At 40.4% G+C, this 25,005-nt stretch overlaps 1 protein-coding gene across 1 annotated transcript in view; it reads right to left on the bottom strand.

Moving 5' to 3' along the window:
• MAP3K5 (mitogen-activated protein kinase kinase kinase 5) overlaps positions 1-25,005 on the bottom strand; it is an 83,155-nt gene that overhangs the window by 18,581 nt on the left and 39,569 nt on the right. Inside the window, exons 10-19 of the mRNA XM_072141446.1 lie at positions 23,206-23,359; positions 22,528-22,635; positions 21,823-21,872; positions 19,271-19,366; positions 18,795-18,876; positions 16,965-17,098; positions 7,214-7,341; positions 4,346-4,482; positions 1,148-1,253; positions 181-338 (exon numbers count right to left, since the gene is read on the bottom strand). Coding sequence (XP_071997547.1) covers positions 181-338; positions 1,148-1,253; positions 4,346-4,482; positions 7,214-7,341; positions 16,965-17,098; positions 18,795-18,876; positions 19,271-19,366; positions 21,823-21,872; positions 22,528-22,635; positions 23,206-23,359 — 1,153 coding nt within the window. The remainder of the gene's footprint in view (positions 1-180; positions 339-1,147; positions 1,254-4,345; positions 4,483-7,213; positions 7,342-16,964; positions 17,099-18,794; positions 18,877-19,270; positions 19,367-21,822; positions 21,873-22,527; positions 22,636-23,205; positions 23,360-25,005) is intronic.

Below are 25,005 nucleotides of genomic sequence, written 5' to 3'. Positions count from 1 at the left end.
TGTCAGAGTTTTCATTTTCTTTTCCAGGGACAATATCCATCTCTATTATGGATAGTAGATCTCCACAGGGTTTCCAATGTTATAGTGGTTTATTTCACGATTAAAAAACTTTATGAACATATTTATGACACCTCCTTTCATCATTGTATACAACTAAAATATGCAGTATATTACACTTACTTTAAACATGGCAGCTTGTGGTTCTCCAAGTTCATAAAAAGGAGGCTTCCCTGTAGCCATTTCTATTACAGTGCAGCCCAAGGACCAAATGTCAGCAGGCTTTCCATATCCTCTTGGGCCTTTATCTATTATCTCTGGAGCCATGTATTGAAGAGTGCCTGAATGAATGACAGAAACAGGACATATCAAGAACCTAAAGGAAATCTATCAAAATCAAGCATGATAAATCAGGGACACTGAATTCAGGCACTGTGACTGTGGTAATCTTCATACATTTGTTATCCATGGCATCCTTCCTTCAGAAATCAACTTTTAATTAGGCTAATGAGCCATAAGTGCTCTGGGGGGGGGGTAGTTAACCAGAGCCCCTACGTGCTGTTACGCTGTTTCACCATCCCCCATTCCTTTGCCTGCTGTAATCTTATGGAAGCAGGGAGTTTCATCACACCCACCCCCAGATCCCTTCTGGCTAAAATTAACTAATGCAGTTTTTTGCAGAAGAAGATGCATTCGAATGGAATTTTAATTTATTGTAGATTACAACAATAATTTAGTTTGAAGCAAGAATCCTAATGATTAGGTCAAACAAAACAATTAGAGGTTTCCTGTATACTCTATAGTGATTTTGTGAGGAATATAATTCTACATTGCTTAGTGACATTAGATAACTGAGGTCCGAACACAAGTGTGAACTGGGCTTAACGCAATAAAAACGATGGGCCAAACAGCCACTAATGAAAGCCATTAAAAAGTCCATTGAGATCAGAAAGAAATGTTACATGTACAGAGCATTGCATAAACTTCTAGCAGACATGTACATGGAACTGTTAAGTGAGCAGATGATACATAAATTACACACACAACACAATACTATCCTTTCTTCTACCTTTACTGACCTGTTGGGACCTTTTCCCTTAACTCTACTGGACATAAACAGAAGAAAAGTCATAATGTACAAAAGACTTACCTGTGAATGTCTCTGTGTTTGGGTTAATACCAGCAAGTCTCTTTGATGTACCAAAATCTGAGATTTTCAGCACCCCACTGTATGTGTTTATTAAGACATTGTCACCCTGAAACAAAAAAAAAACAAAAAACGGGCAGTCCCTGGTTTACATACAGGATAGGTTCTTTAGAGTTGAATTTGTATGCAAATCGGAGCAGTTATTGTAAGTGAGTAAATCCAACCAAATTGTTACAACTGATCATTGCAACCTTAGGCCTCATGCACACAACCCTATGATCTTTTCTGTTCTGTACATACAGCTGTATTCTGGCCGCAAATATGGGACGTATTGCAGCAGTACGGCAATGTATCAACGTATCCGTATAAAATACAGTGGGCTGGCAGATGATGGGTGGCTGACTATTGGCTGGATGACAGAATGCACCTCCCACTGGTTTTGGATACTGCACGTATATAACCATATTTTATACTTTCCTATTTACTTCTATAGGCTGTATGTAACGGATACGGTGGAAAATAGGACATGCTCTATATATGTGGACAATACAGTCATGTACATGGATGGCCGTATCGCCCATTGGAATGCATGGGGTCTTCGGCTACATTCACACAAGCGTATGCCCGCCAGGTCGTAGCCCAATGGGCATACTTTCACTGCAATAGAGAGGGGAAGTGGTGACCCCTCTCCATTGCGATGCTTGGCGCCGTACCTTGGGGAAAGATATGACCAATATTGTCCTATCTTTTCCCTGTGTACGGAGCTGTACGGTGCTGCACGTGTGTGCCACTGTATCACTCCATGTGGCCATTGCCTTCTATGGAGGGGGAGGGGGGGTATGTACAGTCGCAAGCTTGTTATAATCATTCTTCTCGAGAAAGTTTACTGTAACAATATGGGGTCCCTGATTGTATACAGCACATTATATAATGTTGTTGTGAACTACTTGTATTCTCTTATTGCTATTCTCCAAGAAAGTGCATGCATACTTTTGCTTTAATGATCAATGGCATTTTTCTACCAAAAAAGTGGTTTGCCCATGAAAGGAAGTTGTCACATTTTAATCCCCTAGTGATGTTTACACAATAAAGTTCATTTTAACCCACTTAAATGCACCCAAATCTCTGAATCACCACTTTTTTTTGCTGTTTCGCAACAAATAAAAAATGTAATAAAAAACTGATCTAAAGGTCCCACAGTTCCCAAAACGTCAGGTCGTCTCGAAAAAAAAAAGACACCTTAACCAACTCTGTACACCTAAGTATTAAAAAGTTATTGGAGTCAGAATATGGTAAAAGTAATAATTTTTTTTTTGGTACAAAAGGTTTTCATTTTTTGTAAAATCTATTAACACCTAATAAAACCAATATAAAATTTGTACCGAACCAAAGAATATAGTAGAGATGACAATGGGAATTTACAGTGAAAGACGTAAAAAGTGAACCCACAAGAAAATGGCAAATGTGGGTTCTTGTCAATATTACTGCATTTTTATTATATTTCCACTCCACAGTACACGGCATGGAATATAAAATACTGTCACTGGGAAGTACAATTTGTTACACAGAAAACAAGCCCTCATACAGTTCTGTACACGGAAAAATAAAGTCATTGATTTTTGAAAGTGGGGAGCAATAAACAGAAAGTAAAATGGAAAAAACCCATCAGTGACAAGGGGTTAAAATGTCCCGCATACCACGATAAAAAGTTTACAAATTCTTTGGGATAAAGGTTTGTGGTACCTGAGGCCATGTTCACATGTTGCAATTTCATTGCGTTTGGAAACGCAATCCAAAGGCTTCACTCGTGAGAACATATTTTGGTAACATTGCGTTTCCAACACGTTAACTTAAACACGAAGTAAAGGCAATCTTTGCTTAACATGCGATCACAGGTGAGGCCTTTGGATTGCATTTCAAAACGCAACCTATAAACACAGCCCCTGGGGCTCTAGAAACCTGAAAACTATTCTGCCTTACAGAAGCTCAATGGCTCCTTCCCATCCGCGCCCCGCTATGTGCCCAGACAGCGGATTACATCCACATATGGGGTAACCTCTTACTTGAAAATACTACACAATATATTCATATTCAGTAAATGCATGTATTAATGATAAATATTAGTGAATGCCAAATCAAACCTTCATTTTGTTTCAATTTCTGTAAAATACATAAAGGATTAACAAGCTTCCTACCTGCTATTTTTAATAGTTTGAGGGGTGAAGTTAATAGGGGTGATATGTGTCGGGAAGTTAATAAGGGGTGATATGTGGGGGGTTTCTATCAACAGAACTTCCAAAACCCCTATAGAAAGGAAATGGTCCCTAAAATAATGTATTCTACACATTATTAAAACATTTGAGAGATTGCTGTTTGATTTGTGATCTTTCTAGCGTTGTAATAAAACAAAAGAACACTTCTAAAATGATACCAACACAAAGCTGAGATATTGTAGATGTTGGTTAGTAACTAATTCCGATAGTAAGACTATGGGGCACATTTACTTACCCGGTCCTGTCGCGATCCCCGATCTGGACTGACCGATGAGGGTGAAGTCTGGCACGATTCACCAAAATCGTGCGCCCGATATCCTGCATTTGTCGCTTCCCCGCTGAGGTCCGCTGGAGTTCACCATCTTCTTCCCGGTGTATGTGAGTGCATGTCTTGCGACATAATTTGAATTTTAAAACCCGCGCTTAGTCCGAATCAGTCGAGTTGTCCGAGGGCCGCGCCCCCCCGATTTATGTTGCATGAAAGTCGGAGTGATTGCGCCAAAATCTGATCGCGTGCACCAAAAACCCTTATTAAATACTGCGCAAATCGGAAGTAGTCGGGAAACCCGACGGAAATGTGGTCCGCGGACCCTTTATAAATGTGCCCCAATCAGTTTGAAAAACAGAACATTTTGAAGTTTGAAAATAGCAAATATATCAACCAAAATTTCCCACTAACTTGAAGTATAAAATGGCAGAAAAAAAATCAAACTCAAAAACACTTAAGGTAAAGCCTCCTAAAGTTACAACTGGATAAAATGACACATGCTGGTTCTGAAAAATAGGTCATGGTCACTAAGGCGTTAAACATGCGCAATATAACAAAACAAATATCTGTTGACTCTCTAATTATACGTATTGGTTACAAATTACAAAGCAAAAAAAAAAAATTAAACACAAATATTTCCAGCTTTGTAAGGACACACACCTTTATGTCTCGATGTACAATTTGATTGTCATGAAGATACTTCAAGCCTTCAAGAATCTGTTTGGTATAGAACCCAATTGTTTGCTCGTTGTCTTTCAATGGCCCCCATTTTGAGCGCAATAGAGCAGAAAGGCTTCCTGTAATAATCAAAAAGCTGGAATTAAAAGTTCTGCACCAAATATGAAAGGGGGGTTATTACCAAGGGTGATTAACATTTTGACTGTTTACATTGCAGGAAGTATATATAAAGATTATTATTATTACAATGCAACATCTTCCACTATGGTAAAGGTAAAAATACTGCTAATCACTGCAATTGAATTTAACCTAAGTAATAACAGAAATATTGATTTAATATGGAAAACTGGAAAACAATGTTGGAGTAAATAAAGCTAGCGTTTGTTGTTAAAGTAAATCTTTACAGATTATCCAAAGTCTCCGTTCACTGTAATAAAAAATGGAGCTACAATTATAAAATATACAGTTCCGACTTGCATACAAATTCAACTTAAGGCTACATTCACACAATGGTACGGTATGGCGGGCATACATCGGCGTTGCGGAGAGGAGCAGGGGATGAGCGCTGCTCACCCCCGCCCCGCTCCATAGGAAGATACAGCGCACGGCGCCGTATCACGGGGAAAGATAGGACATGTGCTGCACCGTACCGTTCCCGTACAGGGCCGTGAGCCCATAGAAGTGTATGGGGGACGTATATCATGCACCAGCATGTAATATATCCCCCTTATATCAATATGACCAGCCTTGTGCTGATTGCCTCCATGTACATAATCATCCAGTCTCCTCCATGTAAAAGCCATCTCTCCCCTCCAACATACAGTCCCATGTAAAAACACACTCTCCTCTCTTAAAAGGTTCTGTCTGGCATTTGGCAAGACCTATGTATGAACAGAAACTAAATGTTTTGTGTGACCAAATGGTTTGCGGTGAATGACCTTTTTAGAACCTGAAACCAGAAGTGAACTCTGTGTTTACTTGCTTTCTCACTCTTCCTATATATAGATCCCAGACACACAAACATTCGTCTGTCTAATTATAAAATTCAGCAACCACTAAGTGCTTCATGACTACCTGCTTGTGTCTCGTCTTACATGGCGTTACTGTGTGTGTGCTGAGCTGATGGTAATTGTTTCCATACTTTGGAGGCCTTGGTCTCTCTACAGAGTAATTTTAACTTGCAGCATCATCCTTAATTTCAGCTGATTGCTTCAGTATAATGACAACTGAAATTTACTAAAACTCTAAATTCTAATAAACTACTGTTCTTGTGTATATAGTATTGCATTTTAAGTATGCAAAGCATACAGTGGGAACAGAAAGTATTCAGACCCTTTTAAACATTTCCCTCTTTGTTTCATTGCAGCCAATAGGCAAGATCAAAAAAGTGTTTTTTTTTGCTCATTAATGTACACTCTGCACTCTTGACAGAAAAAAATAGAAATGTAGATATTTTCGATAATTTATTAAACAAAAAAAACTGAAATATCACATGGTCATAAGTATTCAGACCCTTTGCTGTGACACTCATATTTAACTCACATGTTGTTTATTCCCTTCTGATACTCCTTGAGATGGTTCTGCTCCTTCATTGGAGTCCAGCTGTGTTTAATTAAACTGATTGGACTTGATAAGGAAAGACAAACACCTGTCTATATAAGACTTCACAGCTCACAGTGCATGTCAGAGCTCATGAGGATCATGAGGCCTAAGGGAATTCCCAAGGAGTTCAGAGACAGAATTGTGGCACGGCACAGATCTGGCCCAGGTTACAAATGAATTTCTGCAGCACTTAAGGTTCCAAAGAGCACATTGGCCTCCAAACTCCTTATATGGAAGAAGTTTGGATAGACCACAACTCTTCCTTGACCTGGTCGTCCAGCCAAACTAAGCAATCGTGGGAGAAACGCAGTAGGGAGATGGGAGAAAGTTCCAAAAAGTCAACTATCACTGCAGCCCTCCACTAATCTGGCTTTATGGCAGAATCTGCTGACAGTTTGCAAAAAAACACATGAAGGACTATCAGACTATGCCAAATAAGATTGAACATTGAGCTATTTGGTATTAATTCTAAATTGGTATGTGTGGGGAAAACCAGGCACTGCCAAATCCAATCCCAAAAGTGAAACATGCTGGTGGCAGCATCATGAATGGGGGAGTTTTTCAGCTGCAGGGACAGGACTACTGGTTGCAATTGAAGAAAAATGAACGTGGTCAATTACAGAAATATCCTGGATGAAAACCAATTCCAAAGTGGCCAGGACCTCAGACTGGGCCGACGGTCCACCTTACATGACAATGACCCCAAGCACTCAGCTAAAATAACAAAGCAGTGGCTTCAGAACAACTGTGACCCTTCTTGACTGGCCCAGCCAGAGCCCTGACCTAAACCCAATTGAGCATCTCTGGAGAGACTTGAAAATGGGTTCCACCAACGTTCACCATCCAACCTGAGGGAACTGGAGAGGATCGGCAAGGAAGAATGGCACATGATCCCCAAATCCAGGTGTGACAAACTTCCCAGAAGACTCATGACTGTACTAGCTCGAAAGCTGCTTCTACTCAATAATGAGCAAAGGGTCTGAATACTTATGACCATGCGATATTTCAGTTTTTCTTGTTTAATAAATTTGCAAAAATATCTACATTCCTTTTTTCTGCATGATGGGGATTCAGAGTGTACATTAGTGAGCAAAAAAAAACCTTTTTTCATCTTGCCAATTGGCTGCAATGAAATAAACAGTGAAAAATTTAAAGGGGTCTGAATACCTTCTGAAACGCCAGTTTCTCTTTAAGTGTGGAGTTTTCCTTAATGCAAATATACATATATACATACATTAAATGCCTTACCTCCGGGTACCTGCTCCATAAAAATCTTAATAAATCCACTTTCACTGAATGAGCCCATATATTGGACAATATTCTTGTGCTTAAGATGTTTGTGAAGTGCAATCTCTTCATGGAGTGGCTGAGAGTACCTGCAGGCACAAGTAAATGTTTACTTAAAGCAAACAAATAAAAATTCTGCTAAATAGTACATTAATAAGTGTTTATAGAAATGTATAATTGAGTATAAAATACATCTATAGACCAGTGACTGCTTTATCATTAAAGGAAATGTACCACCAGAAATAAGGATTGTAAACCAGCACACTCAAAAGCTGGTATGTGTTCCGCTCTTTTAGCTTCTTATGCCCTGGTTTTTACAAAAAAAAAAAAAAAGACTTTTACAATTATGCAAGTGAGCCTAAGGGGCTCTGGGCTCAATAGGTGTTCATTTGCATAATCTTTTTTTCTTAAAAACAAGGGACTAAAAAGCTAAAAGAAGAACAGATGCTGCCTGACTATAAGAAATTACATAAAATTTACACTGATGTCAACATCAATTTGCCAACAGCTCTGTTTCCTTCCCAGAAGGGTCACAGCTAGGGGTAATCCCAAAAGATATGGAATCCCACCGCCAGCAGATTAGAGAGGCCAAGGAGAACATTTTGTGCAACTTTGAAGGAAAATGATACAACCTGGTTAGGAGTTTGTATCCAGCTTCCTGAAACTTACTAGCCACAGAGGACTTGAGAGTTAGGAGTACTGGGATGCTGAGAAGGAAAGTTAAGAAGAAAAAAAGCCAAATTCTCATACCAATTCTTATACAAATGCACACTTAAAGTCTGTCCCAGGTGTCTAGAGATGGAGTGTGAGAAAGGGTCAGCTCCAAAACAAATTCAAACGGGGTAAGGGTACGGTCAAGTGGGAAGTGGGAAAGTTGTAGTATTCTCCAGGGACCCAATGGGGGAGGTCAGCCGGCTCTGCTAATTCTCAGACATCCACCCGCAGAGGGCACATGTGTTGGAACCAGCAGAAAAGGCAGGATTACCGAGGAATGTGAACAATGGGGATGTGGATGGAAAACTCTGCAGCAGTAGAAAACGTCTCTTGCATTGGAGTACTGGCCGTATGTGCGGGGGTGGGGGAAGGATTGCCGGCATATGATAAATCTCCCCCCACTAGTCACTTTTAAAGCATCTTTTGGGAGAGGGTCCACTATTCTCCTTACTAGAGGTGCATAAATTTCGCCTTCATCCTGGTCAGCTGCCCACCTTGCGCCTAATAAACCAGGTCTGGTGGAAATGCTGCAAGTTGCAAATATAACGCGTATCACAAAATACACTCTTATCGGGGGCAACCACGGAAAGTGGGAACTGAACCAACTGGAGGGGTTTGAGTCTTGGATGCAATACTATGTATTGCTCAATTATGAGAGGGATGTCTTAAAATCATTCCAGCAGCTGTAGTCTGACTTTGGGCTTCCACAAACACAGATTTACAGATATCTACAGCTGAGACATACTGTGGAGGTGCAGATTAGGGCCCTCCCCCTAAAAAAAAATATTTTATGAACAGTCACATTCAGTAAGATTGCTGCGTTTAACCCTGTACAATAATAACACTTTTTAGTTCCCAAACAGTAGTATGGTAAAGCAATCTCTGATATAGGAGATTGATAACAAGACAGATAGATGATAGATATATAGACAGGAGATAGATAAGCTTCTTCAACCAGACATTCATTCAGTGATACTTAATATGCTGACATTAGTTGGTCCTGCTTGCGGCACGATTTCCATCCTCTATAGACAGATACTCCATTTTCCTATTCCTACATTACTGGAAGGGCTCCGGGATAAATGAGAGAGTGACGGATGTGACGGACATTGACGAACTTGCTGACAAGGTGTGGAAAGATATACTGGAAGCAGTTCCTAGTGCACTGTGTATATCGTACTCCTGTATCTTACACATAACAGGGTACTACACTGATACACAATGTCTTAGCTGCCAAGCTCAACAAGCTGATCTTACACACATATCCTGATTTACAACGTTTTTGGAATAAAAATGCAAAATATATTTGTTCCACACTAAATGCAATGAAAAAGTTTGATGGTCAATGACGATCTTGGTTGCTGAATCCAGGTTTACCTTTACCTGCTTTGGTAAGGGAAATGACCATGCAGATACATAGTTGGGAAAATTGGTTTCTTAGCAACAATCCTTTTTTAAAGGAGTTTACCCAAAAAAGAAAGTTCTCAAATTTGAATCCCCTAGTGATGTTTACACAATAAAGATAATTTTTAACCCCCAAACTTTACAATTTTACTCAGTTATATTGCTGTTTTAGCTCCTATAACTCCGTGATGGTCGGTGTGGGCGGGGTCTCTCTGAGCAGACACTTCATGATTCCTGATGCTGTGTGCTGACAATGTGCATATATTATCATGGTTCAGGCTTTATCCACACCGTTATTTTGTTTCTGAACTTTCTACTAGCATTTCGACTAGCGATCCCCGAGGTGCGTTGTCTGACGAGGATGAAGTCTGCCGCGACTCAACAAGATCGCGTGCCCGATTTCCTGCATGTGTCGCTTCCCAGCTCAGGTCCGCCGGAGTTCACCTTCTTCTTCCCGGTGTTTGTGAGTGCATGCCTTGCAACACAATTTGAATTTTAAATCCCGCGCTTAGTCAGAATTAGACAGGTTGTACGACAGCAACGCCCCCGATTTGTGTCGCATCAAAGTCGGTGCAATTGCAGCAAAATCCGATCGTGTGCGACAAAAAACCCTGTTAAATGCGGCACAAAATGGAAATAGTCGGGAAACCTAACGGAAATGCGGTACGTGGACCATTAGTAAATGTGCCCCAATGACACTCTCAGCTTTACTAACTGACCTATAACAGACAGAGTCAGCTCTGCTATATGCCTCCCTCCCAGATAAAGACCTTATCCTGCCTGTATCTAGTAGAGTACCGTAAGTCTCTTCACGCTGCTTTGTGCCAGCAGGAAGAGCCTGTATCTGACCTGGTCTTGAAATGCACGGGGAGGGGAAGGAGGCAGAGAGCACTGCAGTGTGCAAACAAAAAAAACTATGAGAAAAATCCGACCATAGTCAGAAGATTTACGGTCGTATCCAGGGACAATCAAAATTGTAAACACCAGGACTGATAGAGACAGATTGGAATTATATATGTGAAAGTCTGTATGTTTGTTAATAACAGGGAATTAGAGAATGTGTTATTTTGTTATCCTGAGAATATTTAAAAATCTTCTGTTCATGGGAATACCCTTTTAATACTGTGTGGCTTATTATTTACCTGTCCATTACGTCCCAATGGAAAAGATACAAACCTGGTTCACTAAGTGGCTCTTGGACACCCTTTGTAGGGGTGTAGGGGAATTTCTTATTGTATTTGCATACCCGTTTTGTTTTGTGGTCTATATGACCATGTTTGTGTAAACCGTTAAATTTTGGTTAATAAAAATTACTTGACTTAAAAATAATTCTGTTCTGGTGATCAGTAAGTGCAGGTTCAAAGCAATAGGAAGGAGACTCTGAAGGCAATGATTTAAAGACGAGGGAAGGCCAATGAGAGAGAGGCAATGCAAAGTATTATGGGAATTGTGGTAAAACTGCCTCTCTCTACCACATCAGCCATAGAACAGAGGCTGAACATGCATCACAACATCTTAACAAATAAAAAGGCATTTTTAATACCAGGTAACCATAATGAATAGGTTTTTGTAATATTTTAACCTCTTCCAGAGCTTTTTAAAGTAATTTGTTTTGTGGCATAACCCTATTAAGCAGGATATTTAATTGTTGATCCTTTTAATCGTTCAAAATAAGCCACTGCCAGAGGTGCTTGCAGCGAGTCTAGTGTGCATATGTATGGGAAAGCTGGGCAAGACAGTTTTCCCAGGGTGCTCAGCTATTATACAATTGTATGTACGTTTTGTGGTTGTGGGCACGCTCAAAAAACGGTTTCAGAAATGAATTATATACGATTTTAATTTCTAACGAATAACAGACACTTATCGATTTCTGTTGAGCCGATTTCGGGTGCAACCACAGTAGATCTTAACACCAAAAAAGACCAGAAAGGAAAATTCAGCAAGTTTTGTGGTTGTGGGCACGCTCAAAAAACGGTTTCAGAAATGAATAATATATACGATTTTAATTTCTAACGAATAACGGACAGTTTTAAAAATACAGCAAACAGTTAATTTAAAATTGTAACAGACAGTGTAGCGTTATCCACAAATGTATAGTATGTACACCTTGGTGTCTTAATCGTGGGGTACAGGGACTTGGTTGGTCCTTTTCTTATAATACCTCGTGGAAACATATGTACTGTGTAAACCTATACAATATAAGTATAAACTTATACAATCTAATGTCCCAAATGAGTTCTAAGCAAAAGGATATAAAAACTTGGTTGATCCTCGTCTGTTTAGTTCTTTTGATGGGTGTACACCAAAAATATGAAAAAATGGAAAAAATGCATGCATAAAAAATAATTGATAAAAAGTCTATATCAAAAATACGTGGCTGAAAATGTATAGATTTTCTAAAAAGTTATACTAAAAATAAATTAATGTCCAGGACTAACTGACAGGATGTAGGGCCCTACACCTGTGATGACTCTTACAGATCGTTTTTATAAGTTTTTTAGACAGTTCGAATAGTCTTGTTTATGGATATTGTTGTATGAAAATTTGAACACTCACGGTTAGTTGACAGCGACTGATATGGATGCCCCTGTGTTCGTATTGCTGCTTTTGGTATGCAGGAGTGACCAAACGCCAAATGCTGTGTGGATTGTTTGTTGGCCGTTTTCCACGTGTGATGGCGTCTGTGGGTGCCGTCCAGGAATGCTGTCAGGAGATGTTAACTCACACGTTCCTATTTCACCGTGCGGCTTCTCCTCTCACAGTTCGGACTGAGTGACTTCCATCGTGTGTTACGGACAGTGTTGTACTCGTCGGTGGGTAAAATCGCATCAGCCGCACCCACAGACGCCATCACACGTGGAAAACGGCCAACAAACAATCCACACAGCATTTGGTGTTTGGTCACTCCTGCATACCAAAAGCAGCAATACGTACACAGGGGCATCCACGTCAGTCGCTGTCAACTAACCGTGAGTGTTCAAATTTTCATACAACAATATCCATAAACAAGACTATTCGAACTGTCTAAAAAACTTATAAAAACGATCTGTAAGAGTTATCACAGGTGTAGGGCCCTACATCCTGTCAGTTAGCAAAACCTCCTGGACATTAATTTACTTTTAGTATAACTTTTTAGAAAATCTATACATTTTCAGCCACGTATTTTTGATATAGACTTTTTATCAATTATTTTTTATGCATGCATTTTTTCATATTTTTGGTGTACACCCATCAAAAGAACTAAACAGACAAGGATCAACCAAGTTTTTATATCCTTTTGCTTAGAACTCATTTGGGACATTAGATTGTATAAGTTTACACTTATATTGTATAGGTTTACACAGTACATATGTTTCCACGAGGTATTATAAGAAAAGGACCAACCAAGTCCCTGTACCCCACGATTAAGACACCAAGGTGTACATAATATACATTTGTGGATAACGCTACACTGTCTGTTACAATTTTAAATTAACTGTTTGCTGTATTTTTAAAAGAACTGTCCGTTATTCGTTAGAAATTAAAATCGTATATATTATTCATTTCTGAAACCGTTTTTTGAGCGTGCCCACAACCACAAAACTTGCTGAATTTTCCTTTCTGGTCTTTTTTGGTGTTAAGATCTACTGTGGTTGCATCCGAAATCGGCTCAACAGAAATCGATAAGTGCCACCAAATTCACGACACAACAATTGTATGCATGCCTTTAGTGAGATCACCCCTTAAAACGGACATTTAGCTGATAAATCTGATTAAAAGGACAGCTGTCATCAGGTCTGTGTCACTAGTCCTGTCACCACTACCTGTTGGAGCAGCTCACAAGGATTCCATACATTAATCATTGTAAAATCATATTTTCTTTATTATGTAAATGAGTTTGGGCACACGGAGAGAAAAGGTGATATCACCCATCATACCCCTCTCCTCATGTCTGTGTGTAATGTATAGTAAAGCATTGCTAGTGCTTTACCTGTTGACAAAATGTGTTCTCCCAAACACATCTGTGAGACACAGACATCAGCTACACAAGTACCTGACATGCGTTTTCTTCCTATACACATGTGTGAGACACAGACATCAGCTACACAAGTACCTGACATGTTCTTCTATACACATGTGTGAAACACAGACATCAGCTACACAAGTACCGGACATGTTCTGCTATACACATGTGAGACACAGACATCAGCTACACAAGTGCCTGACATGCACTTTCCTCCTATACACATGTGAGATGCAGACATCGGCTACACAAGTGCCTGACATGCACTTTCCTCCTATACACATGGGAGGCACAGACATCGGCTACAAAAGTGCCTGACATGTAATTTCCTCTTATACACATGTGAGAGACACAAACATCAGCTACACAAGTACCCGACATGTTATGCTATACACATGTGAGACACAGAGATCAGCTACACAAGTACCTGACATGTTCTGCTATACACATGTGAGACACAGACATCAGCTACACAAGTACCTGACATGTTCTGCTATACATGTGAGACACAGACATCAGCTACACCAGTACCTGACATGTTCTGCTATACATATGTGAGAGACACAGACATCAGCTACACAAGTACCTGACATGTTCTCCTATACACATGACTGCATCCTGGAGCAGTACCTGACATGTTCTTCTATACACATGTGTGAGACACAGACATCAGCTACACAAGTGCCTGACATGTTCTTCCATACACATGTGTGAGACACAGACATCAGCTACACAAGTGCCTGACATGTTCTTCCATACACATGTGTGAGACACAGACATCAGCTACACAAGTGCGTGACATGCACTTTCCTCCTCTACACACGAGAGGCACAGACATCAGCCTCACCAGTACCTGACATGTTTTTCTATACACATGGCTGCAACCTGCAGCAGTTGTATCTCACACAAAGACTGCAGGGGGTGTGGCCATCAGCACCAGTAAGTATAAAAAGTAGCCAGCACCAGCATCATTCCTGAGTGGGAGGCACAGCCACACCCCAGTGCTTAAGTTGGCAAGCTGAATATGATAATGATTTATTGGAACTCTCTCAGGTCATTTGCATACAGCTTTAGTACCTGATTGCTTAAAGGGGTTTTCCCATGAAAGAAAATTCTCACATCTCAATCCTCTAGTGATGTTTACACAATAAAGATCATTTTAACCCCTTACTTTACAATTTTACTCAGTTTTATTGCTGTTTTAGCTCCTATCACTCCCTAGGCTGCTCAGTGCAAAATCCCAGGGTGTGGACGGGGACTCTCTGCGCAAACACATTATGATCCATTTAGTTCTGTGGGGTGACAATGTGGTTAAATTATCAGGGTACAGGTGTATATACACTTTCATCTGGCTTCTGACATTGTAATAACACAATGGCACATAGGAGAGATGAGACTGATGAGAGATGATGAGATGCATATTACACAGAGGCATGACAGACAGAGGTTGACAGACTATTATACTTTTACACATTCAGCTCTGCTACATCTCACAGGTATGTGCTGGCCTCCGCCCTTCCCCTGGATCACTTTACCCCTTGTAGTTTGTAGCTACTCTCTGCTCACGATGTGCAGGCTGGAAGATAATCAGTAAGGCTATATTCACACTGCCGTTGCCCGCCCGTACCGTACCGTAGCGGGCAACGGCAGTGTACGGGGAGAGGAGGAGGAGGTGAGCGCAGCTCACCCCCGCCCCTCTCCATAGCAACCTATGGCGCACGGCGCCGTATTACGGGGAAAGATAGGACAGGTCCTATCTTTCTCCCGGGTACGGAACGGTACGGTGCCGCACGTGTGCGGCACCGTACCGCTCCCGTAGGGTGCCGTGTGCCCATAGGAGTGTATGGGGGACGTATATCGGCCGTATATACGTCCCCCATACGTTCGTGTGAATGTAGCCTTAGGCTACATTCACACGAACGTATGGGGGACGTATATACGGCCGACGTATATACGGCCGATATACGTCCCCCATACACTCCTATGGGCGCACGGCACCCTACGGGAGCGGTACGGTGCCGCACACGTGCGGCACCGTACCGTTCCGTACCCGGGAGAAAGATAGGACCTGTCCTATCTTTCCCCGTAATACGGCGCCGTGCGCCATAGGTTGCTATGGAGAGGGGCGGGGGTGAGCTGCGCTCACCTCCTCCTCCTCCTCTCCCCGTACACTGCCGTTGCCCGCTACGGTACGGGCGGGCAACGGCAGTGTGAATATAGCCTAAGAGTCAGTGAGCTATGTGCAGGGGGCATAGCTACAGGCTCAGAGCAGAAAGACACAAAAACTCTGCAGCACGGCCTCACACAGAAATCTAAGATGGCAGCCCGACCCTAAAGTCAGAAGTTAAAGGATCGTGTCTAGGGGCAACTGAAATTGTGTACAGCAGGATTGATAGAGACAGGTTGGAATTATACCTATGAAATTCTGTATGTAACAACAGTGAAATAGAGAATGTGTTATTTTGTTATCCTGAATACATATAAGAAACTGGTCTTCATAGGAATACCCCTTTAGGTTTACAGGCATGTAGAGGGACAATGCAGGGATGGGGACAATGCTTTCTAATGTCAGTTCATGAAGATATATTTAGTTATGGGGGTTAATTTGCCTGACAAGTTCTCTTTAAGATCTGACAACTTTTGCCTGCCTCTTTTGTGAAGGTATAGCAGATTATTCCATATAACATTTAACTCTTACACATGGGTAAAAGTTGCTGAATTTGGAAATTTAACTTCACTTATTGGCAGATGATAAACATCTATTGAGCTAAATCCCATTTTTCATTCAGATATTAAGCCAACAACAATAAAGCAGAATAAGTCCTCGCCACTGAAAAGGTTTTACAAAAATCAGTGATCCTAGATAATTGTGTACCTTTAAGCATTGACATTACTAGCAAAAGCAATTCAATTAGTGTGCAGGGCAATGGAAAAAAATTATAGGATTCCATTCCATCTGTATTAACATCCAATATGGTTTCTATGATTAGAATTGGCTGTATGGAATCTCAATCTGGCATTTTGCTAGGCGAGTCATGCAGCTCCATTCCAAAATATTACAACTGCATGAAGGACTGCTAATGTAATCTTTGAAAATTGACTTTCCCTTCTTTGTTTGAATACAGAATTTCAAGAGTTGTCAAGGACAAGGGCGATCACTCTCAGAGAAGAAGCTGCTTATTACACACATTGGTCTACAAGTGTTACAGAGAAATATATTACTGAACCTAACCTGTTAGTGTAGAATATTAATATGATTTCTTATTAAAAATGCATAAATAAATAATGTTCTGGTTGTAGAACACCTGACACAATATAATTACAAAAAATATGTGAGTGAATGTGAAAGTTAGCCAATACAACAGAATAATAACTATTTATTGCTGCATTCTTTTTCAAGTTGCAGTTTTAAAAATACCTTTGTCATTTTGGTAGAAAAGCCCAAAGGATTGTATGCTTTTGTGTAACATATAGAAAAGAAAAAAATCCCAAAGGGTGTAAACAAATCCTATAAACAAAAATGACAGATCTTTTTCTATTTTTAATTTTTTTTTTAAACAAAATATTTTTCTTTTATGGTAAGCAACCTACCTGCTGTCCCTCTCAGGCACCTCCTTTATGGCTATCCTGACTTGGTTACTAAGGTCTCGTCCTGCATAAACCACTCCATGCGTACCTTTACCCAACACCACTCTGTCACCATTTTCATCATATTCATAATCAAACTAAAAGAAAAAAGGTAAATAGTTTAAATAAAATTATCTAACCATCATGTACTGTATAAACATGAATATGTTTAGCACAAAAAAGTGAGTATTTGCGTTTTTTTTCTTTTTATGAATTGCGCAAAGTGGGACTGGCTATTTACTTTGGCAGGGACTGGCTATATTAGGGGAATGCTGGATGGATAACTATAGGGGCAGGGTGTAGCTACATACTGGGGGCATGGGGCTGTCTGGCTATATACTGGGGGCATGAGGCTGTCTGGCTATATACTGGGGGCATGAGGCTGTCTGGCTATATACTGGGGGCATGAGGCTGTCTGGCTATATACTGGGGGCATGAGGCTGTCTGGCTATATACTGGGGGCATGAGGCTGTCTGGCTATATACTGGGGGCATGAGGCTGTCTGGCTATATACTGGGGGCATGAGGCTGTCTGGCTATATTCTGGGGGCATGAGGCTGTCTGGCTATATTCTGGGGGCATGAGGCTGTCTGGCTATATTCTGGGGGCATGGGCTGTCTGGCTATATACTGGGGGCATGGGCTGTCTGGCTATATACTGGGGGCATGGGCTGTCTGGCTATATACTGGGGGCATGAGGCTGTCTGGCTATATACTGGGGGCATGGGCTGTCTGGCTATATACTGGGGGCATGGGCTGTCTGACTATATACTGGGGTCATGGGCTGTCTGGCTATATACTGGGGTCATGGGCTGTCTGGCTATATACTGGGGGCATGGGCTGTCTGGCTATATACTAAGGGAAGGGGCAGGATGGCTGTATACTAGGGGGAAGGGGACTGACTTGCTATATACTGGCTGTTATCAATGCATTTCCCACCCTGGACTTATACTCGAGTCAATAGGTTTTCCCAGTTTTTTGTGGTAAAATTAGGGGTCTTGGCTTATATACAGGCCGGCTTATACTAGAGTATATACAGTACTTCATGGATAAATCATTTTTTCATATGTTTGTATCATCAAAATATACAGCTGTGCTGCATATTATCCTAAAAGCATTTGGTCAACTATATAGGCAGTCCTTGGGTTATGTACAAGGTAGGTTCTTTAGGTTTGTTTTTAAGTTGAATTTGTATGGAAGTGAGAATTGGTATATTTTATATATTGTAACTCTGGAATTATTTTTCTCCCTGTGACAACTGGATTTTTTCAAATGTTGTGCGGTCATGGGACTAAGGATTAGCATAAAGCTGCATAACAGAGCTGATCATTGTGGCCTTGGACTAAAGTAAAGCATCCAGAGGTGGGCAGAGAGGTCGGTCTGTAACTAAATAAAAGTTCAAAAGAATGTCTGTAACTAGTGGTCGTCTGAAAGTCTGGTGTCCTAAAGTCGGAGTTCTCATGTACAAATTTACATATTTTTGCTTTAATAGCTAAAGAAAAGCTTGTGAATCATGAAAAGATAAATGAAAAGATCTGCAACTCTCTATTGCACTTGTATGTCTATTCTACAGTATAAGGTTAGATAACTGCTGGCTTTCAATGAACATATTGGTATGTAACCAAAGCCATAAATGCTAGCCTCCAATTAGGTTTATGGCTTGGCTAGACTGTATCTATAAGGGAAGCATATAATCAGAAATTTCAGCTCCTGACAGCTTACAAAACTTTCATTCAAATTAAGGATCTGGTTTACTGCTGTCTAACACTGTGTGTTAGTAAGATAAGTGGACTAACTTCCAGGGAATCTCCATCACAATCCACTTCGTCTGCGTTTTTTCCATGTTCTTCAGTGATGCTATTTACCATATCAAAAAACCTAAAACAAAAGAATAAACGAGGTCAGCTTGAAATCTATAGGAATAAAAATCATTCTGCTACTTTTATCATTTTGTGACCAATGTAAAATAATCTGGAATAAATAAACATACAATCAAGCATAATAATAAAAAAAACTAAACAAAAACCACACTATATGCCACTCAAGCGTGTAAGACAAATAAGGAACTTATCCTCAAGTGGATAAAAAGAATCAAATAAAATCTTGGAATTCATATGTTATTAACAAGATTATAATAGATATAGAGATTATAATACAGATTGTGTATCCTGGAAGAAAGACATCAAAACTGCAGTCCAGACTGACATGTTAATAATAAAATAGGAGAGAATAGACAAGAAGATTTTATTTTCTGTGGAAATGTTGTACATACTTTTTACAGTGAAGTTCAGTGCAGAAGTAGATCTGGAAGTCATCAGAGTTGTGCATGACATACAGAAAACAACACCTCTCTTCAAATTTAGAGATGCTGCGAGAGAGAAAAGAGCATGAGTAAAAATTATGTTAAACGATGAGTGGGTTTTACATAGAAGCTACTAGAGTTACTGTACTTAAAACATCTCAACAAATCTGAAACTCAGTTGTCCCCATCTCTACTTAACCCCTTAAGGACGCCGTGTACAGAGGTGTGTGAGGGCTTATTTTGTGCGGAACAAATTTTACTTCTCCGTCATATTATTTATTATTCCCTGCCGTGTATTGGGAGGCTGGAAAAAAAATCCAAATATGGAAATATTTGGAAAAAAACATGTTCGCGTCACGTTTTTGTGGGCTCAGTTTTTACGACTTTCACCATGCGCTCCAAAGAACACATCTACTTTATTCTTTGGTTTGGTACGATTGCGGTGATACCAAATTTGTACAGGTTTTATTGTGTTTTAGCACATTTTCAAAAATTAAACGAATGTGTACAAAAAAGAAAAAAATTATTTTGCCATCTTCTGACGCTAATAACTTTTTCATACTTTGGTGTATGGAGCTGTGTTAGGTGTAAATTTTTGCTAAATGAGTCGACATTTTCATTGCTACCATTTTGAGGACTGCAACATTTTGGTCTCTTTTTATTCCATTTTTATGAGGAGTAAAATAGTGTAAAAGCCAGGTTTCGGACATTTGGGCGCCATTTTCCGTTATGGGGGTCACCGCAGTCAATAACCGTTTTTTTAAATATTTTGATAGATTGGGCATTTTGGAACGCGGCAATATATATTGTGTCTGTGACTTTTACCGTTTATTACATTTTATGTCAGTACTAGGGAAAGGGGGGTGATTTGAACTTTTAGGTGTTTAAACATTTTTTTAATTATTTTTAAAACTTTTTTGAAACTTTTTTTTTTTTTACAGTTTTCAGACCCTCTAGGGTACATTAACCCTAGATGGTCTGATCATTCCTACCATATACTGCAATACTACTGTATTGCAATATATGAATTTCTGCACAGTATACGTTACAATGAGCCACTGGCTCATGACGATGAACGATGACGTTCAGGGGAGCAACAATCAGATCCAAGATCTTTTAAATGCCGCAGACAGCTTTGCAAGTACAGACCGCGGGTATTAGCGGTGGGGGTTTGCTGCAATATGCAACAACCCCCACCTGTACGGCGCAGAGCATTAAGGGGTAAAATAAATAACATTACACGGTACAAATAGAAAGTACCGTATATACGGGGCGGGCAGTCTGTATATACCGGGGCAGGGGGCGGGCAGTCTGTATATTTTTTTTGTGCTAAAATTAGGGGCCTCTGCTTATACTCGGGACGGCTTATACTCGAGTATATATGGTGCATCATATAATCAAATAATAAACCATCAGCATAAAGCAGGATAAACCAGGGGAAGGAAAGAAGGTAGGAAAGAAGTTTACCACAGTTAAGGTGCCTAGGTCTATGAATCCCTGGTTTATCATGATGGATTTTGACAGATTTCCTTTAAATGGGTTGTCAGAGAGTTCCAAAAAATAAGGAGCTGGGCTGGGACAGGCTTTTAAAAAAAAATAAAATGTATACTGGCCGCCTCCACCGCCCCAATGTCCTACGCCACTGTCCATTTGATCCAGGGGCATGGACGCTGCGCTCGTGGAGCTTCTTGCCAGCTGGGCACAGTGCTGAGAGATTGGGATGGGTGGCCGTGGCCGGCTACCTTACCTGGCCGGAAGCTCCCCGAGATCAGACGGACCGCAGCGTGGAACATTGGGAGCGACAGAGGAGCAGAGTACACTTTTTATTTTATTAAACAGCCTGCCGCAGCCCGGCTCCTAATTATTTGGAGCTCTCAGACAACCCCTTCAACAAAATAATAAGTCAGCATTATTAACACTGCAGTCTCATTTTTTCTACTTTTAATAATGCAAGCATGACAGAAGTTACCATTCTGTGCACATGCAACCCCATGGGGAACAGAAGGTTAATGGGAGATCTTTTATTCACTTTTTGTGTTTAGTTCCATTACTCTCTTCTAACGGAACAGTTTAAGGCTACATTCACACAACGATGTGCCTTCTGCACCGTGGTATGGCGGGCACCCTTCGGCGCCCGGGAGCGTATGGGCGGTTGAGCGCCGTTCACCCCTGCTACTCTCCATAGCGATATATAACACACAGCGCCGTATAACGGGGAAAGTTAGAACATGTCACATCTTTCTCCCGGCTACGGCGCGGTACAGTGCTGTGTGCCCATTGCCGTCTATGGGGGACGTATATATGGGGTATATACGTCGCCCGTATATACTTCCCCCATACGGCCGTGTGAATGCAGTCTTACAGAAATAAATAGTGGAAATGTGCCCTTATTAAGCTTTAAACTGACTACTTGCAACTAAATTGTGGAGTTAGTTGCACTTATCACATTCTAACATTTATCAATGCGATAAACTAAAGTATTTTTTCTTTAAAACTCAATCATATACACATAAAAAACCTACCTTACACCTCTAATGGAAGCAGCACTGAAATTCCACTCATGAATGCCTTTCTAAAACGAGACAAGATATGAAGGACAAACTAGATTGAAGAGGTCTGCTGTCATTAATAGTCAGTAATGTAAAAGAGAAATGAGAGAAAAAACTACATACACCATATTTTATAGACGATAAAAGACATATGTGACTAACATATGCACCCACATTACGAGAAAGAGGAAAAAAAGTAATCAAAAAAAGGGGAGGTGTCAATGTAACTAAATACACACTAATACATGTATACCCACAACTTTTAACACTTACTATCCCTGTTGTTCATATCACTAGTCACATGTCACAAGCACAGTATGATGGATCTTACCACTAGGACTTTCCTGTGTCAACTTGTGGTATGTGGAGGGTTGATTTTCCTCATACAGTCCTTTACATGTATTGACCATATTAATTCAAAGGAAGAAGTGAGTTGTTGTTCTTTCATGTTTTAACAATTTATTGAGTCATCTCGGTAGGTTTACAATCTTACATTTAACAGTCTTAAATCTCACTACCTACTACCCTGCTTAAGATTTTGGATCGCAGTTTCTTCTTCTTTATCATTCTACTGCAGCTAGTTAAGCTTCATTTTGTTCACTAAATCATAACTTATATTTTGATTACATAACTTGAATGAATTATGCCACGTTAGCTTTTCATGTTCCACATTATTACCTTATCATCGGGAAGCACGTGCCAAATAGAAATTGTTTTCTCATCAGCTTCACTGTTGATTGTCAGATAGGATGGCTGATAGACCTTGGTGGGTTCCAAGATCAAGACCTTGGCAACATTACAAAGAAATGGGTGTATATTATGTGTCATATGTTTGATACAGAAAAATATAAGCCAAAAAAATAGCAAAATAAAATCTAGGCAGAAAGAAAACTGGATATAAAACTGAAAACAATGCCAGTACACAATTATTGGCACAATTGGTTCAGTTAAGAGTAAAGCTATCATGTTATCAGTATCCGCTAGGTACACGCTCACATATCTTTCTGCATCCTATCTACAAACTCAAACAAAGCTTCTGTAATGGTTGTCCTGAATTTACAAGGGTTAATACCATCAAGAACATTTTAGAGCAGAGTGTAAAAACACTGGACCTGCACCAAACAAATTGGATTAAGAGGGGGAAATGGGACTGTTAAAGTATTAGGGAACTTGGCAGGTTCACTTATCTCATTTTTCAAGTGGTCCTGAAATTGGGTGACATATCTTTTCAGAGATGCTGAGATACAGAGAAACACTTAGCATACACATCCCAGCTAACAGTAAAAAATATTTGGGTTGGATCAAATGAATGGTGTATTGGTGCTTTAACACAAACAATGGGTAACCTATACTTACTGGAAATCTCACAACAGACACATCTTTATTTGTAGATTCAACTAAAAAATCCATCCAAAAATCAACACTCTCTTGTTTGGATACATGTTTTTCCAGGTTTGGTTTCTTGTATTTCTGGTAAATCAGAATGGTCTCTACCACAGAGTTCAAGTACCTGAAATTGGGAAAACATCCTTATTGCAAATAATAAAAATGCTTTATTATAAGAACTAAATTTGCACATTTTTAGTCTGAAAACAAAAGATAAAACTACCATATATATCTGAGTATAAGCTGAGGCACTTAATTTTACCACAAAAATTTTTTTTAAAAAAATGGTGAAACGTATTGACTCAAGAATAAGCCTAGGGTGGAAAATGCAGAAGCTAGTTAGCCCTCCCTAACTCATATCCTCTCACGTCATCCAGTTAGCCCCCCTTATCATTATCCAGTAAGCCCCCCTTATTATCCAGTAAGCCTCCCCTTATCATCATCCAGTAAGCCTCCCCTTATCATCATTCACTAAGCCTCCCCTTATCATCATCCACTAAGCCTCCCCTTATCATCATCCACTAAGCCTCCCCTTATCATCATCCACTAAGCCTCCCCTTATCATCATCCACTAAGCCTCCCCTTATCATCATCCACTAAGCCTCCCCTTATCATCATCCAGTAAGCCTCCCCTTATCATCATCCAGTAAGCCTCCCCTTATCATCATCCAGTAAGCCTCCCCTTATCATCATCCAGTAAGCCTCCCCTTATCATCATCCAGTAAGCCTCCCCTTATCATCATCCAGTAAGCCTCCCCTTATCATCATCCAGTAAGCCTCCCCTTATCATCATCCAGTAAGCCTCCCCTTATCATCATCCAGTAAGCCTCCCCTTATCATCATCCAGTAAGCCTCCCCTTATCATCATCCAGTAAGCCTCCCCTTATCATCATCCAGTAAGCCTCCCCTTATCATCATCCAGTAAGCCTCCCCTTATCATCATCCAGTAAGCCTCCCCTTATCATCATGCAGTAAGCCTCCCCTTATCATCATGCAGTAAGCCCCCCCCTTATCATCATGCAGTAAGCCCCCCCCTTTCATCATGCAGTAAGCTCCCCCCTTTCATCATGCAGAAAGCCCCCCCCTTTCATCATGCAGAATGCCCCCCCTTTCATCATGCAGAATGCCCCCCCTTTCATCATGCAGAATGCCCCCCCTTTCATCATGCAGAATGCCCCCCCTTTCATCATGCAGAATGCCCCCCCTTTCATCATCCACTTAGCCCCCCATTATTCAGTTAATCACCTTTCCATTATCCAGTTAGCCCCCTCCTCATGTTTCGACCTCTTTCCATTAACCTCAGCAGCCTCCTGTCAACCCCCGTCATCTTTTGCCACCTGCATGCTTGATATTCCCTGCAAGTCATGTCATGATGCCATCATTGGAGGTCCTTAAGCATCCAGGGAATAATAACAGTGAGCTTAATGCACAATTTTCATTGTGCTTTTTTTTCTGTGTTTAATGGCAAAAACTTGACGAAAACAGAGGCCAAGGGTCATTACTGCCCTCAAACATCCAGCAAGAGAAAAGACAAGTTTTCTTACTTGAGTATAAGATGAGGGGGCATGATAAAAATCATGCTGAAAAAGACAGCTTATACGTGAGTATATTAGTAGTAAATACTTCACCGAGGTGAATAACACACAGATTTTTATTATTTCTGTATGAATAAAATTCATGAAAAACAAGTGTATTGTGATTGACCCCTTACTTTACAATTTATTTCTGTATTAGCTCCTATCTCTCCCACTGCTGCTCAATGTAAAATCC

Source organism: Engystomops pustulosus, chromosome 3 (genome assembly GCF_040894005.1).
Source record: "Engystomops pustulosus chromosome 3, aEngPut4.maternal, whole genome shotgun sequence".
Classification (NCBI taxonomy): domain Eukaryota; kingdom Metazoa; phylum Chordata; class Amphibia; order Anura; family Leptodactylidae; genus Engystomops; species Engystomops pustulosus.
The sequence above is the reverse complement of the archived record's forward strand: the minus strand, read 5'-3'. Positions and strand labels throughout refer to the sequence as shown.